Source organism: Hypomesus transpacificus, chromosome 16 (assembly GCF_021917145.1).
Source record: "Hypomesus transpacificus isolate Combined female chromosome 16, fHypTra1, whole genome shotgun sequence".
Taxonomy (NCBI): Eukaryota; Metazoa; Chordata; class Actinopteri; order Osmeriformes; family Osmeridae; genus Hypomesus; species Hypomesus transpacificus.
Window position 1 is genome coordinate 1,066,919 of NC_061075.1, and position 19,517 is coordinate 1,086,435.

Genomic DNA, 19,517 nt, shown 5'->3' on the forward strand with positions numbered 1-19,517 from the left:
AGGCCATGTTATTTAAAAACCTTTCGGCCGCCGTGCCCACTGATTTTCTTCCGGCCGCCGTGCCACTGTTTTGTAGCCCAAGCCTAGCCTATATGTTATATTGTTGTGCAGAATGATTGGTCAATCTGTACGCTAAATATACCAACGCAACGGTATTATGCACAATTACCGTAAAGAGTGCAGCAAGGGCTGGCTCAAATAGTGCGTACTGACCGACACAATTTCCTGCAGGCCTAATGCTGTGCGCGCTGTATCGTGTAATTTTTTTTGCTTTTGTAAAATCAATTCTTTACTGACTATCTTTCTATCTCACACACACTAACTTGACACAAACTCAAGTGCCCCCCCCCCCCCCACACACACACACACACACCACCAAGTCCCACCAAAGCTGTCCAACAACAATCAAGATCTCATGCCTCCTCTCTTGACAATTCTGCTTTAATGACCCAGCCATCAACCAATTCATCTAAAAAGACAAAAGAATGGACTTCGTTTTCAAGAGAAGATCATCAAAGGTAGGCCATGTTATTTTAAAACCTTTCGGCCGCCGTGCCAACTGATTTTCTTCCGGCCGCCGTGCCACTCAAGCCTAGCCTATATGTTATATTGTTGTGCAGAATGATTGGTCAATCTGTAGGCTAAATATACCAACGCAACGGTATTATGCACAATTACCGTAAAGAGTGCAGCAAGGGCTGGCTCAAATAGTGCGTACTGACCGACACAATTTCATGCAGGCCTAATGCTGTGCGTGCTGTATCGTGTTTTTTGTTTTGCTTTTGTAAAATCAATTCTTTACTGTCTATCTTTCTATCTCACACACACAAACTTGATACAAACTCAAGTGCCCCCCCCCCCCCCACACACACACACACCACCAAGTCCCACCAAAGCTGTCCAACAACAATCATGATCTCATGCCTCCTCTCTTGACAATTCTGCTTTAATGACCCAGCCATCAACCAATTCATCCAAAAAGACAAAAGAATGGACTTCGTTTTCAAGAGAAGATCATCAAAGGTAGGCCGTGTTATTTAAAAACCTTTCGGCCGCCGTGCCAAATGATTTTCTTCCGGCCGCCGTGCCACTCAAGCCTAGCCTATATGTTATATTGTTGTGTAGAATGATTGGTCAATCTGTAGTACTTTAATGACCCAGCCATCAACCATTTCATCCAAAAAGACAAAAGAATGGACTTCGTTTTCAAGAGAAGATCATCAAAGGTAGGCCATGTTATTTAAAAACCTTTCGGCCGCCGTGCCAACTGATTTTCTTCCGGCCGCCGTGCCACTCAAGCCTAGCCTATATGTTATATTGTTGTGCAGAATGATTGGTCAATCTGTACGCTAAATATACCAACGCAACGGTATTATGCACAATTACCGTAAAGAGTGCAGCAAGGGCTGGCTCAAATAGTGCGTACTGACCGACACAATTTCCTGCAGGCCTAATGCTGTGCGTGCTGTATCGTGTAATTTTTTTTGCTTTTGTAAAATCAATTCTTTACTGACTATCTTTCTATCTCACACACACTAACTTGACACAAACTCAAGTGCCCCCCCCCCCCCCCCCACACACACACACACCACCAAGTCCCACCAAAGCTGTCCAACAACAATCATGATCTCATGCCTCCTCTCTTGACAATTCTGCTCTGATGACCCAGCCATCAACATATTCATCCAAAAAGACAAAAGAATGGACTTCGTTTTCAAGAGAAGATCATCAAAGGTAGGCCATGTTATTTAAAAACCTTTCGGCCGCCGTGCCAAGTGATTTTCTAACGGCCGCTGTGCCACTCAAGCCTAGCCTATATGTTATATTGTTGTGTAGAATGATTGGTCAATCTGTAGTACTTTAATGACCCAGCCATCAACCAATTCATACAAAAAGACAAAAGAATGGACTTCGTTTTCAAGAGAAGATCATCAAAGGTAGGCCATGTTATTTAAAAACCTTTCGGCCGCCGTGCCCACTGATTTTCTTCCGGCCGCCGTGCCACTGTTTTGTAGCCCAAGCCTAGCCTATATGTTATATTGTTGTGCAGAATGACTGGTCAATCTGTAGGCTAAATATACCAACGCAACGGTATTATGCACAATTACCGTAAAGAGTGCAGCAAGGGCTGGCTCAAATAGTGCGTACTGACCGACACAATTTCATGCAGGCCTAATGCTGTGCGCGCTGTATCGTGTAATTTTTTTTGCTTTTGTAAAATCAATTCTTTACTGACTATCTTTCTATCTCACACACACTAACTTGACACAAACTCAAGTGCCCCCCCCCCCCCCCCCCCCCACACACACACACACACCACCAAGTCCCACCAAAGCTGTCCAACAACAATCATGATCTCATGCCTCCTCTCTTGACAATTCTGCTTTAATGACCCAGCCATCAACCAATTCATCCAAAAAGACAAAAGAATGGACTTCGTTTTCAAGAGAAGATCATCAAAGGTAGGCCGTGTTATTTAAAAACCTTTCGGCCGCCGTGCCAAATGATTTTCTTCCGGCCGCCGTGCCACTCAAGCCTAGCCTATATGTTATATTGTTGTGTAGAATGATTGGTCAATCTGTAGTACTTTAATGACCCAGCCATCAACCATTTCATCCAAAAAGACAAAAGAATGGACTTCGTTTTCAAGAGAAGATCATCAAAGGTAGGCCATGTTATTTAAAAACCTTTCGGCCGCCGTGCCAACTGATTTTCTTCCGGCCGCCGTGCCACTCAAGCCTAGCCTATATGTTATATTGTTGTGCAGAATGATTGGTCAATCTGTAGGCTAAATATACCAACGCAACGGTATTATGCACAATTACCGTAAAGAGTGCAGCAAGGGCTGGCTCAAATAGTGCGTACTGACCGACACAATTTCATGCAGGCCTAATGCTGTGCGCGCTGTATCGTTTTTTGTTTTGTTGCTTTTGTAAAATAAATTCTTGACTGCTTATTTTTCTATCTCACACACACTAACTTGACACAAACTCAAGTGCCCCCCCCCACACACACACACACACCACCAAGTCCCACTAAAGCTGTCCAACAACAATCATGATCTCATGCCTCCTCTCTTGACAATTCTGCTTTAATGACCCAGCCATCAACCAATTCATCCAAAAAGACAAAAGAATGGACTTCGTTTTCAAGAGAAGATCATCAAAGGTAGGCCATGTTATTTAAAAACCTTTCGGCCGCCGTGCCCACTGATTTTCTTCCGGCCGCCGTGCCACTGTTTTGTAGCCCAAGCCTAGCCTATATGTTATATTGTTGTGCAGAATGATTGGTCAATCTGTACGCTAAATATACCAACGCAACGGTATTATGCACAATTACCGTAAAGAGTGCAGCAAGGGCTGGCTCAAATAGTGCGTACTGACCAACACAATTTCATGCAGGCCTAATGCTGTGCGTGCTGTATTGTGTAATTTTTTTTGCTTTTGTAAAATCAATTCTTTACTGACTATCTTTCTATCTCACACACACTAACTTGACACAAACTCAAGTGCCCCCCCCCCCCCCCACACACACACACACACACACACACACCACCAAGTCCCACCAAAGCTGTCCAACAACAATCATGATCTCATGCCTCCTCTCTTGACAATTCTGCTCTGATGACCCAGCCATCAACCAATTCATCCAAAAAGACAAAAGAATGGACTTCGTTTTCAAGAGAAGATCATCAAAGGTAGGCCATGTTATTTAAAAACCTTTCGGCCGCCGTGCCAAGTGATTTTCTAACGGCCGCTGTGCCACTCAAGCCTAGCCTATATGTTATATTGTTGTGCAGAATGATTGGTCAATCTGTACGCTAAATATACCAACGCAACGGTATTATGCACAATTACCGTAAAGAGTGCAGCAAGGGCTGGCTCAAATAGTGCGTACTGACCGACACAATTTCATGCAGGCCTAATGCTGTGCGCGCTGTATCGTGTAATTTTTTTTGCTTTTGTAAAATCAATTCTTTACTGACTATCTTTCTATCTCACACACACTAACTTGACACAAACTCAAGTGCCCCCCCCCCCCCCCCCCCACACACACACACACCACCAAGTCCCACCAAAGCTGTCCAACAACAATCAAGATCTCATGCCTCCTCTCTTGACAATTCTGCTTTAATGACCCAGCCATCAACCAATTCATCCAAAAAGACAAAAGAATGGACTTCGTTTTCAAGAGAAGATCATCAAAGGTAGGCCGTGTTATTTAAAAACCTTTCGGCCGCCGTGCCAAATGATTTTCTTCCGGCCGCCGTGCCACTCAAGCCTAGCCTATATGTTATATTGTTGTGTAGAATGATTGGTCAATCTGTAGTACTTTAATGACCCAGCCATCAACCATTTCATCCAAAAAGACAAAAGAATGGACTTCGTTTTCAAGAGAAGATCATCAAAGGTAGGCCATGTTATTTAAAAACCTTTCGGCCGCCGTGCCAACTGATTTTCTTCCGGCCGCCGTGCCACTCAAGCCTAGCCTATATGTTATATTGTTGTGCAGAATGATTGGTCAATCTGTAGGCTAAATATACCAACGCAACGGTATTATGCACAATTACCGTAAAGAGTGCAGCAAGGGCTGGCTCAAATAGTGCGTACTGACCGACACAATTTCATGCAGGCCTAATGCTGTGCGCGCTGTATCGTTTTTTGTTTTGTTGCTTTTGTAAAATAAATTCTTGACTGCTTATTTTTCTATCTCACACACACTAACTTGACACAAACTCAAGTGCCCCCCCCCCACACACACACACACACCACCAAGTCCCACTAAAGCTGTCCAACAACAATCATGATCTCATGCCTCCTCTCTTGACAATTCTGCTTTAATGACCCAGCCATCAACCAATTCATCCAAAAAGACAAAAGAATGGACTTCGTTTTCAAGAGAAGATCATCAAAGGTAGGCCATGTTATTTAAAAACCTTTCGGCCGCCGTGCCCACTGATTTTCTTCCGGCCGCCGTGCCACTGTTTTGTAGCCCAAGCCTAGCCTATATGTTATATTGTTGTGCAGAATGATTGGTCAATCTGTACGCTAAATATACCAACGCAACGGTATTATGCACAATTACCGTAAAGAGTGCAGCAAGGGCTGGCTCAAATAGTGCGTACTGACCAACACAATTTCATGCAGGCCTAATGCTGTGCGTGCTGTATTGTGTAATTTTTTTTGCTTTTGTAAAATCAATTCTTTACTGACTATCTTTCTATCTCACACACACTAACTTGACACAAACTCAAGTGCCCCCCCCCCCCCCCACACACACACACACACACACACACACCACCAAGTCCCACCAAAGCTGTCCAACAACAATCATGATCTCATGCCTCCTCTCTTGACAATTCTGCTCTGATGACCCAGCCATCAACCAATTCATCCAAAAAGACAAAAGAATGGACTTCGTTTTCAAGAGAAGATCATCAAAGGTAGGCCATGTTATTTAAAAACCTTTCGGCCGCCGTGCCAAGTGATTTTCTAACGGCCGCTGTGCCACTCAAGCCTAGCCTATATGTTATATTGTTGTGCAGAATGATTGGTCAATCTGTACGCTAAATATACCAACGCAACGGTATTATGCACAATTACCGTAAAGAGTGCAGCAAGGGCTGGCTCAAATAGTGCGTACTGACCGACACAATTTCATGCAGGCCTAATGCTGTGCGTGCTGTATCGTGTAATTTTTTTTGCTTTTGTAAAATCAATTCTTTACTGACTATCTTTCTATCTCACACACACTAACTTGACACAAACTCAAGTGCCCCCCCCCCCCCCCCCACACACACACACACCACCAAGTCCCACCAAAGCTGTCCAACAACAATCATGATCTCATGCCTCCTCTCTTGACAATTCTGCTTTAATGACCCAGCCATCAACCAATTCATCCAAAAAGACAAAAGAATGGACTTCGTTTTCAAGAGAAGATCATCAAAGGTAGGCCGTGTTATTTAAAAACCTTTCGGCCGCCGTGCCAAATGATTTTCTTCCGGCCGCTGTGCCACTCAAGCCTAGCCTATATGTTATATTGTTGTGCAGAATGATTGGTCAATCTGTAGTACTTTAATGACCCAGCCATCAACCAATTCATACAAAAAGACAAAAGAATGGACTTCGTTTTCAAGAGAAGATCATCAAAGGTAGGCCATGTTATTTAAAAACCTTTCGGCCGCCGTGCCCACTGATTTTCTTCCGGCCGCCGTGCCACTGTTTTGTAGCCCAAGCCTAGCCTATATGTTATATTGTTGTGCAGAATGATTGGTCAATCTGTAGGCTAAATATACCAACGCAACGGTATTATGCACAATTACCGTAAAGAGTGCAGCAAGGGCTGGCTCAAATAGTGCGTACTGACCGACACAATTTCATGCAGGCCTAATGCTGTGCGTGCTGTATTGTGTAATTTTTTTTGCTTTTGTAAAATCAATTCTTTACTGACTATCTTTCTATCTCACACACACTAACTTGACACAAACTCAAGTGCCCCCCCCCCCCCCACACACACACACACACACCACCAAGTCCCACCAAAGCTGTCCAACAACAATCAAGATCTCATGCCTCCTCTCTTGACAATTCTGCTTTAATGACCCAGCCATCAACCAATTCATCTAAAAAGACAAAAGAATGGACTTCGTTTTCAAGAGAAGATCATCAAAGGTAGGCCATGTTATTTTAAAACCTTTCGGCCGCCGTGCCAACTGATTTTCTTCCGGCCGCCGTGCCACTCAAGCCTAGCCTATATGTTATATTGTTGTGCAGAATGATTGGTCAATCTGTAGGCTAAATATACCAACGCAACGGTATTATGCACAATTACCGTAAAGAGTGCAGCAATGCTGGCTCAAATAGTGCGTACTGACCAACACAATTTCCTGCAGGCCTAATGCTGTGCGTGCTGTATCGTGTAATTTTTTTTGCTTTTGTAAAATCAATTCTTTACTGACTATCTTTCTATCTCACACACACTAACTTGACACAAACTCAAGTGCCCCCCCCCCCCCCCACACACACACACACCACCAAGTCCCACCAAAGCTGTCCAACAACAATCATGATCTCATGCCTCCTCTCTTGACAATTCTGCTTTAATGACCCAGCCATCAACCAATTCATCCAAAAAGACAAAAGAATGGACTTCGTTTTCAAGAGAAGATCATCAAAGGTAGGCCGTGTTATTTAAAAACCTTTCGGCCGCCGTGCCAAATGATTTTCTTCCGGCCGCTGTGCCACTCAAGCCTAGCCTATATGTTATATTGTTGTGCAGAATGATTGGTCAATCTGTAGTACTTTAATGACCCAGCCATCAACCAATTCATACAAAAAGACAAAAGAATGGACTTCGTTTTCAAGAGAAGATCATCAAAGGTAGGCCATGTTATTTAAAAACCTTTCGGCCGCCGTGCCCACTGATTTTCTTCCGGCCGCCGTGCCACTGTTTTGTAGCCCAAGCCTAGCCTATATGTTATATTGTTGTGCAGAATGATTGGTCAATCTGTAGGCTAAATATACCAACGCAACGGTATTATGCACAATTACCGTAAAGAGTGCAGCAAGGGCTGGCTCAAATAGTGCGTACTGACCGACACAATTTCATGCAGGCCTAATGCTGTGCGTGCTGTATCGTGTAATTTTTTTTGCTTTTGTAAAATCAATTCTTTACTGACTATCTTTCTATCTCACACACACTAACTTGACACAAACTCAAGTGCCCCCCCCCCCCCCCACACACACACACACCACCAAGTCCCACCAAAGCTGTCCAACAACAATCATGATCTCATGCCTCCTCTCTTGACAATTCTGCTTTAATGACCCAGCCATCAACCAATTCATCCAAAAAGACAAAAGAATGGACTTCGTTTTCAAGAGAAGATCATCAAAGGTAGGCCGTGTTATTTAAAAACCTTTCGGCCGCCGTGCCAAATGATTTTCTTCCGGCCGCTGTGCCACTCAAGCCTAGCCTATATGTTATATTGTTGTGCAGAATGATTGGTCAATCTGTAGTACTTTAATGACCCAGCCATCAACCAATTCATACAAAAAGACAAAAGAATGGACTTCGTTTTCAAGAGAAGATCATCAAAGGTAGGCCATGTTATTTAAAAACCTTTCGGCCGCCGTGCCCACTGATTTTCTTCCGGCCGCCGTGCCACTGTTTTGTAGCCCAAGCCTAGCCTATATGTTATATTGTTGTGCAGAATGATTGGTCAATCTGTAGGCTAAATATACCAACGCAACGGTATTATGCACAATTACCGTAAAGAGTGCAGCAAGGGCTGGCTCAAATAGTGCGTACTGACCGACACAATTTCATGCAGGCCTAATGCTGTGCGTGCTGTATTGTGTAATTTTTTTTGCTTTTGTAAAATCAATTCTTTACTGACTATCTTTCTATCTCACACACACTAACTTGACACAAACTCAAGTGCCCCCCCCCCCCCCACACACACACACACACACCACCAAGTCCCACCAAAGCTGTCCAACAACAATCAAGATCTCATGCCTCCTCTCTTGACAATTCTGCTTTAATGACCCAGCCATCAACCAATTCATCTAAAAAGACAAAAGAATGGACTTCGTTTTCAAGAGAAGATCATCAAAGGTAGGCCATGTTATTTTAAAACCTTTCGGCCGCCGTGCCAACTGATTTTCTTCCGGCCGCCGTGCCACTCAAGCCTAGCCTATATGTTATATTGTTGTGCAGAATGATTGGTCAATCTGTAGGCTAAATATACCAACGCAACGGTATTATGCACAATTACCGTAAAGAGTGCAGCAAGGGCTGGCTCAAATAGTGCGTACTGACCGACACAATTTCATGCAGGCCTAATGCTGTGCGCGCTGTATCGTGATTTTTTTGATGCGTAATTGGGGTCAGAGGGCCACGGTTTAAGAGTCACGGTTCTTTACTGTAAACTCTGTTTGTTGTACTTCACGACAATGCCAGAAGCTTCCTCCCACATTGGCTCCATCAATCATGTAGTAGCTAAAGATACATACTACTGTGCATGATCATTTTATCATGATAGGGACATGTTGAGGAGTTTGACATCGTTACCTTGGTTCTTTCCAATACAAGCAAGTTTTTCTGTAACCATTTGCTCTGACTCGTTTTTTAATCCTTGTGCTGTCTTTGGGTACAGCCATGTTGTGACAACTTGAACAAATAAAAGTGAAACATTTTCTTCCTTACACTACTCTAATACTCTCTGAGTCTCGAACATGGGTTGGGAGATTGTTCCAGAGATAGGGGAATTTGGTGACACCCCCCCCCCCCTCTGGTTGAAATTCGTGTGTCTCACGGCCAATGTGTGAAAGTTGCTAGCCCTGCAGTTTGCTTATCAGAACCACATCAAGACACCCTATTAGCTGGAAGAGTTGTGTTAAGGCGTCACAGGAAATAGAAGAGATGTAGATTATAGAAGCTGCTGTTCCTGCCCTCAGCCCACTCCCCAGTCAGAAGTCTTCTACAGCCCAGTGGAGACCCCGTCTGAGAGAGAGATGGTTCCTGTCCTGATGCTGGTGGTCATGTTCTGGATCACAGGTAGGGCTCTGTTGTATCTGTACAGTGTAGGATACAGTACAGACATGGATTACTATATTGAATACTGTCCCATACCGGTATAGACCTGTATTAGTGTATATAGTACTGTCCTATACTGGTATACACCCACGTAAATGTATTTTAGAAACAAGAATGCGTTTTGTGCTAAAGTTACTGTTTGTAAAAAAATTTTTTTTAAAGCATATGAAACATAGCTGTTGTTAATAAATAAATAAAACACAAATATACTCTGTCTCACACTCTCACTGAAACACACTATATTGCACTTAAAAAAACACACTCACTCTCACACACACAAAATCTCTCTCTCACACACACACACACACACACACACACTAACCCTCAAATACACACCAATACACACTTACTACTATGGGCCTTCTTACACACACTAACCTTTTCTCACACACACACACACTCACTTAAAGACGACAACGGCCACTCACTCTTGTACACACAAACACTACACAGGGCCCTAACCCTCACACACACACTAACCCTCACACACAGGCACAATACTGGGCATTACAGAGGAAATCTTAATAAGATCTGAAAGAATCTATGCTTTCATGAATGATTGCACGTCTGGCCAAACCATACCTATGGACGTTGTGGTAATAGAGCTGTCTTGTACTGGTGTAGACATACAGTACTGGAAAGTCATGTTGAGGTTCTGTTCTACATTGTCTCCTCAGGTCTCCAGGATGAACTCACTGATGAACCTCCAGGTTGGTAGAATATGCTACCATTGCAACTACAGTTTTTTTCAAATGCTTACACATATTTTTTTTACCTGTCCTCTTTTTTCAAAACTTAACACACAAATCCAACAACTGCACACACAAAATGCAAAATGCCTCGCTTCTCTTGCAAAATGAAGCACTGTAATCAAAATATCACAAACACGTCTCAAAAGCACACATTTGTCTCATGTTGCAAACACGTTTGCCATTATATTACATTTTTGGATATATCATATACACACAGTTATTCAAAACCTAAAGCTCTTCGTTCATGAGCTCCTATCTACATTTCTGTACAAGATTGAAAGTAAATGGCAGAGACGATGAAAAATTCATGGTAAACACGAAAACAAGATTGAAAACAAACTTATTTGTTTACTATAAGCATTTGTGGTTGTGAATACAGTATTACACAGTACAAAAGAAAGAGTGTAGTAGGACAGAAACCAAACCTAATTTTGAAAGGTGATTATGGAATGGTGTGTCTGTGTGTGCCATGAACTGTAGCATAACATTAATGTATACTATTTTCGACAATATTGTTAGAATGTCTTCTTACAGTCACTGTACTGTTTGATGGTATGATACAGTAATCCACCAGACTGTGACCAATCATGCAGTGCACTGCAGTCAATGGATGCATGGGTGCTAAAATATATTTGTGTGTAGTATACCGTGTGTTGTAGCCTGGCTGCCAGCCCAACTTATCCCCGCCCACAAAAACATTTGTTCGGGAAGTTGGGTCTGGAGGGGGCGAGAAACCGTGGAAACGAACGGAGCGTCCACCAGAAAACACAAGGAAGGAGTCAAACGAAGCATTGCGGATCATAGGAGGTAATAAGAGCTAGCTAGAGTAGTAAAGTGAACTTAATGCGGCGGTGGTTAGGACAAAGTTCTGGGGGCGAGAAGAGGAACGAGGCAGGGGATGAGGATATTGATAGCACTAGAGAAACGAAGAAAAGAAAATGTAATGCCAAATGGCTGACGGGTTGGGAATGGCCTGTGTTTGACAATGAAAATGTTGTCATGTTTTGTAACATGTAGTCTACGCATAAGAAAATTATGTTGCTTACTGACACAGTCTAGTGTAATGTAAATACACTGTTCTTAATAAAGGGTATATTAGGTCAGTTTAATTAAAGCCTGCTTAGGACAAAACGTTACTGTAAATGCATGGGCAGGAGTCAATCTCATCATGATGCGAATGGACGTTTTAGCCATTTACAATAAATCGTGTCCTTACTTAGTCACGTGTTGGTGATTTCACATACCCTTGCATAATACTTCTTACTTTGTGCTTCATTTGACTTCATTTTCAGTTTTTTCATGCCAACAATGTTAATAAAATTATCAAATGCATTCAGTGAAACTCATAATTGTTCTTATTTTCACCGGAAATAATTTGGCTAGTGGAAATTCTGATTGGCTGGTAACTTTAGAAAGTTACCAGCCAAATTGGCTGGTGATCAAAAAAGTTAATTTAGAACCCTGAATGTGATACTGTGAGATACTAAGCGTAATGTGATACTGTGAGATACTAAGCGTAATGTGATACTGTGAGATACTATGTGTAATGTGATATTGTGAGATACTACGTGTAATGTGACATTGTGAGATACTTGTGATATTGTGAGGCGTCAGGCAGGACTAGAAGGGTAGGGCAGCTCAGGGACTCTTTGTTTATTTCTTTGATTTGGCAGACCGCTGGCACTGCCCTACTCCTAACCCTTTGCCTGTTGTCCTCCCTCCCTATTGTTTGTGAGTTTATGTACATGCATATGTGTACTTATTAAAACCGTGTAACACGACATTCTTGGTTGTGGCAAACACTTTTATTGGCGCTACCCTCCCGCTTCCTTCACCACTGTGCGGCCTAGGGCAGTTGGTGCTCCTCCTCTCCCGAGCCAGAAGGGGGCGTAACAGTGGGACTGCATACAGTGGCTGTAATTCTGCACCAAGGCTGAATTTCGGCGAAGAGACTTCAGATACAGTATTAGGGGACCACTAAGGCCTATATAAAATCATCCAAAAACAGCATGTCATGGGATCTGGGTTGGGGTCAGGGGTTGTTTCTGGACAGGATTGGACAGAGAGTCAGAGGACCTGACTGTTTTCTGTTTCTCCAGGTTCTGATGTGAGGCTGAAGGGAGGAGATGGTCGCTGTGCTGGCAGAGTGCAGATGAAACACCAGGGAGAGTGGAGGAGATTGGACATGTGGTCTGACTGGGACCTGAGAGCTGCAGCTGTAGTGTGCAGACAGCTGGACTGTGGTTCTGCTGTTTCAACAAGATACACTGATGATGAACATCCTGGATGGCGGTTCAGATCTCACTGTGTTGGGTCTGAGTCTGCACTGAGGGAGTGTGGCACAGTTGAGACAGGGTATGTCGCTTCCTATACCATGGAGGTGATCTGCTCAGGTAATACACACAATGTTCTTATATTCAGCTGATGATGTTGGCAGTCACACATTATTGAGTCTCATCCTCTCACAGTAGCTGTCAGCACATTAAACCAGATACATATTTACTAGTGCTGTCAAACGATTAAAATATTTAATCGCGATTAATCGCATTAATGTTATAGTTAACTTGCGATTAATCACAATTAATTGCACTTTTTTGTCTATTCTAAATGTCCCTTGATTTCTTTTGTCCAATTATTTTTTCTCATTTTAATGCTTTTATCAACATGGAAAAGTGGATCGGATTGCTTGGTGCAAATGTTTTTTTAAATTGAAAGTAACATTGCAATCGCCTGGCTTTGACGAGGGGGCTGAGAATTCGCATCAGCTGTGTGCTTTGCCATCAAGTGGTATTTCAGACTGGACGTGCTGCGATGATAGCTCAGTTCACAACGACAATACACACAGATCACTTTGTTCTTGTCAATGGGACCATTTGGCAACTTTTTAATAGTAAACTTTGCATTCAGAATCTTATTGGCATCCATTTCGGCGTCTCGCACTCGCCATCTAATCAAAGTGTAAAGTTATCCAATACTCTTTAGCCGGCTCGCAAGCCCAAACAAGTGTGTGCGGCATGCCTGTTGTTTTGTTTCCGGTGTAGCTAGATCCGGTGTAGTGTTGTAGTTTTTCTAACGTCAGTAGTTGTTGCAATAGCATGTGAAAAAGACTACAACAATTGCTGGGCCAAAAAGAACGTTAATCGCGCGATAAAAAATATGACGCATTTAAAATGGGTGTGCGCTAACGCCGTTAATAATGCGTTAAACTGACAATACTAATATTTGCATTGTTTTGTACACTAATGACGTTTTTCTAGACTTACTGAAATCAAGGCTGCTATCTGTTTTTGGAACCTTGGAAGAAAGAATATTGCCCTCATATGCTCCTGTAATTTCATGACACGTGCCAAGAACCCTGATTGCATCCATGTGCATCTTTATGGCATTTCTTCCTCCAGAGTCTGTGAGGCTTGTGGAGGGAGCTGGTCTGTGCTCTGGCAGAGTGGAGGTGAGGTCTGATCAGTCGTGGGTCTCAGTGTGTGAAGCTGACTTTGACAGGCTGGATGCAGAGGTGGTCTGTCGGGAGTTTGGCTGTGGGGCTCCTTCAGCCCTCCAGGGGGCGCTCTATGGAGAAGGGAAAGGTCCACTCTGGGATAAAGAGTTCCAGTGTGGAGGCACGGAGTCCCGTCTCCTGGCCTGTGACACCTCAGACTCAGCTAGAAACACCTGCTCACCTGGCAATGCTGTTGGACTCACCTGCTCAGGTACTGGAAGAAGCAGTTTGTCTTTCCAAAATGAATGCAGTATTTTTTCAGGATACAGAGAGTCAGAGGATCTGACTGTCTCCTGTCTTTTTCTCCAGGGCCAGAAGATGTGAGGCTGGAGGGAGGAGATGGTCGCTGTGCTGGCAGAGTGGAGCTGAAACACCAGGGAGAGTGGAGGAGAGTGGACAGTGGGTCTAACTGGGACCTGAGAGCTGCAGCTGTAGTGTGCAGACAGCTGGACTGTGGCTCTGCTGTTTCAAAAAGATACACTGACTATGATAAACATCCTGCATGGATGTTTGACTCTCACTGTGCTGGGTCTGAGTCTGCACTGAGGGAGTGTGGAAGAGTGATGGATGGAAGGCATTCCTCTTCCAGTACTCTGGAGGTGACCTGCTCAGGTAATACACACATCATGATGTTATATTCAGCTGAGGATGTTGGCAGTCACACATTACTGACCCCAATCTCCTCCTTAAACCCTAAACCCTCACAGTCTTACTTGAAATCACATGGTAGGTGATTGAGTGCAAGAGGTTGTGAAGGCTCAAAATGTTATAAATAGGATTGGAACAGCACTTTGGACATTATCACATTACCTTGTCAAAGCTGAAACATGTTACACACTATTATAGTTAGCCTGGCTGCCAGCCCAACTTAGCCCCGCACACAAAAACATTTGGTCTGGAAGTTGGGTCTGGGGAAGCTCGGTTGGGGAAGCTCGGTTTGTCCAAACATGAGCTGTCGGACCAATGAAATTGTCAGGGCGGGCTCGGTTTGCCAAACATGAGCTGTTCGGACCAATGAAATTGTCAGGGCGGGCTTTATACGATGATGGACAGATGATCAACTGTAACGTAATCAACCACGTCACCATAGAACGCTTGGGTTGAATTCGTTTTCAACAAACAACATATTACGTTGCTCTGATTGGTTGAAAGTCTATCCAATTGAGCGAAGAGGCATTTTTTTTACGAGTTGGGTTGAAACACGCCCCATACTCACAGCCCAACGGAGAGTTATCAGACTCATATTCTGAGTAATTATGAGTATGACAACGTCAGGCTATATTATAGTGGGTTTGGGACATCATTTTACATGTATTGATCTCCGCCATCAGTGAGTTTTGTGTTTAGACTTACATGTAAACTTTTTTTTTCTAACCATGTGAACTGTGAACCATGTGAACTCCTTCCATGCTTGTTAGTTTACAGTTATTCTTCTTTCTTTTCTTATGATGCGGGTTTGCCGGGATTTCTCTCTCGCTTCCGGGCTTCCCCTGGTAACCCTTGTGTTTCACGTCACAACACTGTGAATAACCTGTGTTGTGAAAGCTAAGGAAATGGGCAATTTCCTTAGCTGAAGTCTGCCAAAATGCAGACTCATGGGAAATGTGCATAAAGGGCTCCAAATGTCTGCCAAAGTGCCCTCACACACTTGATGATTTGACAGTAGGACAGCCCTGAGCCCTTACAGTGTTAGCGAGAACGCGCCTCTCAGTCTGTGAGTCTGTGAGGGTGGAGATTGAGATTGGGGGTGAGTCTCAACCTGTCACAGTAGCTGTTATGAAAGATTTACAGTAGATTACTGCCCCCTACAGGTACAATCAGGAACAGTCTCTGGTATCGTGACATTATTGTTAACAGTTTCAAGCTGATGGGATTAGCTAAAAGAGAGAAGTGTTTGTCCTGCTGTTTAAATGTTCTCTCTTTACTTCTTTGTCTCTTTACTCCTTTGTTTGCAGATATCCTGTTCCAGCCCAGTATCTCCCTGTCTTCCTCCATGCTGGGGGTCTCCCAGGACCAGCAGCAGGGGCTGCAGGTGTTCAGGGACCACAGCTTCACCATCACCTGCTCCATCCAGCCACTGTACCCAGGAGGCTCCTTCCACCTCACCTTCACTGGCTCCAACACAACCCTGAGACACACCCTCATAGCTGTCAATCATTCTGCCAACTTCCTCTTTCCTGCTGCAGACCACGCCCACCAAGGAAACTACAGCTGTGTTTATGAAGTCTACGTTTTCTCTCATAACTTCACCTCTGAGAGTGAGCTCCTCTCTCTCGCTGTTGCAGGTTAGTGAGAATGGTGTTTAAATCCACAACCTGCAACTTTTAAGTCCATCAAAAGGGCTGTCTTTAAACATTTCTTGAAACTTAGTGGGGGCTGGTCTTGAGTAAACCTAACTGCCAGTCATTTGAGTCCTGTGGTGATCTGCAGGTAGACACCTTGTCGTAAATAATTTTTCCAGTTCCCGTGTATAGTGAAAATAAATCAGTGTCGAAGTGAAGAAAATCCTAAGTCCGTACAAGTCAAAAATAAACTAAGTCCAAAGGTTGAAAATGATTCCAAGTGTAGACAAGTGAAAAATAAACTAAGTCCAAACGATGAAAATTATTCTAAGTGTTGACCCGTCAAAAATCAGGCTAAGTCCCAACGTTGAAAATTATTCTAAGTCCAAACCAGTCAAAAATCAGGCTAAGTCCCAACAGATGCACTGAAACTCAGAGTATTGATGCAAAGGTTTATTCCAACACAGGGTAAAAAAAAGGTATCCAAGTGAGTAAGCTCCCAAGAGCAGACTGGCAAGTTCTCTCCAAACGTCCTCTTATATACTGTATTTTCTGCCTATTATTTGTGTCATTTTGTCATTTTGCTATTGGTACAATACAGTTGGTCACAGATACATTATGCATCCTCACATTATTGGTACCTTTCTGTTGATGACCATTTCTACGCTTTGTCACCCAATTGGCCCCTATACTAGGGTTTCTGATTACAGAAGTTGCGTCACGTTGGCATCTCTGTCCTTACATAAATCTGACCATGTCCAGGCTCGTGTTGGGTGCACACACATCTTAGACTTTCTTCTAGTTGGTATGGGATGCTTGTGCTTTATAAACATAGAAAACCCCTAGACACAGACCTAGGCCTGACCTGGGTGACAGTTTCAGACTTGGTTTGGAGGAGTTTTCCTGCAGCTTGGCCCTATGTGTACGTTCTAATTTACGGCTAGGCCTCTGCATTCCTTAGAGTGGTACTTCCCTATCCTCCTTTGCTAAAACCAACGTTTCACACTTTTTTTACTCAGTCAGAGCTTTGCATCACATTTCCCATAATACAACTTAGAGTATAATATAAGGAATAACTGAGACATTCACTTTTCAATTAGATAGTTCCATAAATGTAACCCATCTCCATCATTTTCAGCATGGTGACGTACTTTTCTTCATCAACCTCCAGAATGTGTCAGTAGCTACAGCTACTATAGCTAGTAACTGCCAGTCATTTGAGTCCTGTGGTGATCTGCAGGAAGACGCCTCCAGAATGTGTCAGTAGCAGTCACCTAGGTCACTGCTCATCTTCACACTCTATAAACAAGTAGTAGCACTTTAGACTGAACATGGAAGTTACAGGATGTGTCTTTACCTTGGTAGTTGACAGCCTGATCTGATGATGATCATTCTTTTCATCTGCTGTGTTTCTGTTCCAGCCAATCCTCTGCCAGCTTTCATCATCAGAGTGGTGGTGGTGGTGGTGGTGGTGCTGACTCTGCTGACGTCCAACACTGCCCTCTATCTGTACTTTAAGGTACTGTTGTTTGATCATGTCACATTGCTCTGTGTTTTCCCCTTTTCCTGAGTCTCTTGTGTTGTGTCTCTCCAGACCACCAGGAAGCCTGCAGAGAGGGGGAGCATGGAGCTGGTCTCCCTGCATTCCAGTGCTGAAGCTGGGCCAGGAGAGGAGAGAGCAGCCCAGAGGATGGAGCAGGAGGAGAGTGCTGTCTAGACGCTGATCTGAGGTCAGTCATGGAGTCCCTGACAATGGTGACTGACAGCACTGGGAGAAGCTGGTCTGATCCTGGATCTGGGTCTTTGGAACAGTTCCACCAGGATTACTTTAATATTGGCAACATCATCGAGTGTTAATGCTTATTTGAATAACTTAGTATTTCTCTTGTTTTTTTGAAGATTTTTTAGTGCTTAAATGTGAATTTATTTTGCAAACACAAAAAAAGGTTTTGAAAGTTAGAAAGAAAATTGTATAAAAAAAGTTTCTCAACAAAAGTTTGCTTCACTGAAGAGTACTTCATGAGGACTCTACTATACTCTGCTCTGCTTTTATCTCTTCTGTTTTAGGCTTCTCTGTTCTCCTCTCCCCTCCTGAAATGGAGGGATGAGCATGGAGGTTGTAACCACTCTAACCAATTCTCAAACAATTACGTTCTCATGTATTCATGCGTTCATCATTTTATCTGAACCAACAAAAGGGAGATTTGAACAAGTCACTTCACGACCAATGTAAAGTTCTGTATTAGTTGTACTTACGGGCGATGCTGAGTGAGCAGAGGACCAGGGTCTGCTGAAGTCAGACAGCGCCACCTGGATGCCATGGGCTGCCATGACAACCAGGACAGCGTGGGGGTTAAAGACATGGGCTGACTATACAGACAACAAGGACAGCGTGAGGGTTAAAGACGTGGGCTGCCATGACAACCAGGACAGCGTGAGGGTTAAAGACATGGGCTGCCATGACAACCAGGACAGCGTGAGGGTTAAAGACATGGGCTGCCATGACAACCAGGACAGTGTGATGGTTAAAGACATGGGCTGCCATGACAACCAGGACAGGGTGAGGGTTAAAGACATGGGCTGCCATGACAACCAGGACAGCGTGAGGGTTAAAGCCCCGTCTGGTTACACTTTGCACAAAGACCTTAGACACCGTGTCTACGCGGTTGTGTCCAACCAGAGCCTGTCTAAGGAGAGCCTGTTCACTCCCTATTAAGCCCCATTGTACCGAATTTGGTTGCAGTTCCACCAGAGTTCCGTTGGGGGTGATGGCGGGTGAGTGCAAAATGAATGGTCCATCCTCGCGGTCTTGCAAGACCGTTCTCGCAAGACGCTTGGCAAGAACGTTCCTCTCAAGAAAGCAAGTGCGTTCTTAGCGTTCGTCGGATTGATAAACAGCCATTCTCTGGTCCAACATTGGTGGGACATCGAAATATGTATGCGTTCACGCAGGGCCGGCCCAAGCCGTTATGGGGCCTTAAAGGTCCCATGACATGCTGTTTTTGGATGCTTTTATATTGGCCTTAGTGGTCTCCTAATACTGTATCTGAAGTCTCTTTCCCAAAAGTCAGCCTCGGTGCAGAATTATAGCCACTACGAGCAGTCCCACAATGAGCTTTCCTCAGGACGTGCCGTTTTTATGTGTCTGTAGCTTTAAATGCTATGAGGAAGAAAGAGGCGGGGCTAACTGCCATGCTTCGGTCGATGCAAGCCATGATGTCTCCAGGAAAAATCAATGTTGCGCTCACACGGTCGTAGCTCTTTTTGTCATTGGTGGGCCAAATTCTCAGTGCGGTCAAAGCAGAGAAAGTGGAGGTAACCTTCCCTGTTATGACGTCATAATAGGAACATTTTCAAATCGGAGCGTTTGAGCTCTCATTTTCTCAA

The 19,517-nt window shown here is 43.8% G+C and overlaps 1 protein-coding gene across 1 annotated transcript; it reads left to right on the forward strand.

Moving 5' to 3' along the window:
- Nucleotides 1-9,484: 9,484 nt before the first annotated feature.
- LOC124478818 (deleted in malignant brain tumors 1 protein-like) lies at nt 9,485-18,154 on the forward strand. Its single transcript, XM_047037280.1, has 8 exons — nt 9,485-9,564; nt 10,281-10,313; nt 12,455-12,748; nt 13,754-14,059; nt 14,158-14,460; nt 15,804-16,133; nt 17,552-17,649; nt 17,725-18,154. Exons 1-8 carry the CDS (start codon nt 9,522-9,524, stop codon nt 17,845-17,847), a joined length of 1,530 nt encoding a protein of 509 aa, XP_046893236.1. The 5' UTR covers nt 9,485-9,521; the 3' UTR covers nt 17,848-18,154.
- The last annotated feature ends 1,363 nt before the right edge of the window (nt 18,155-19,517 follow it).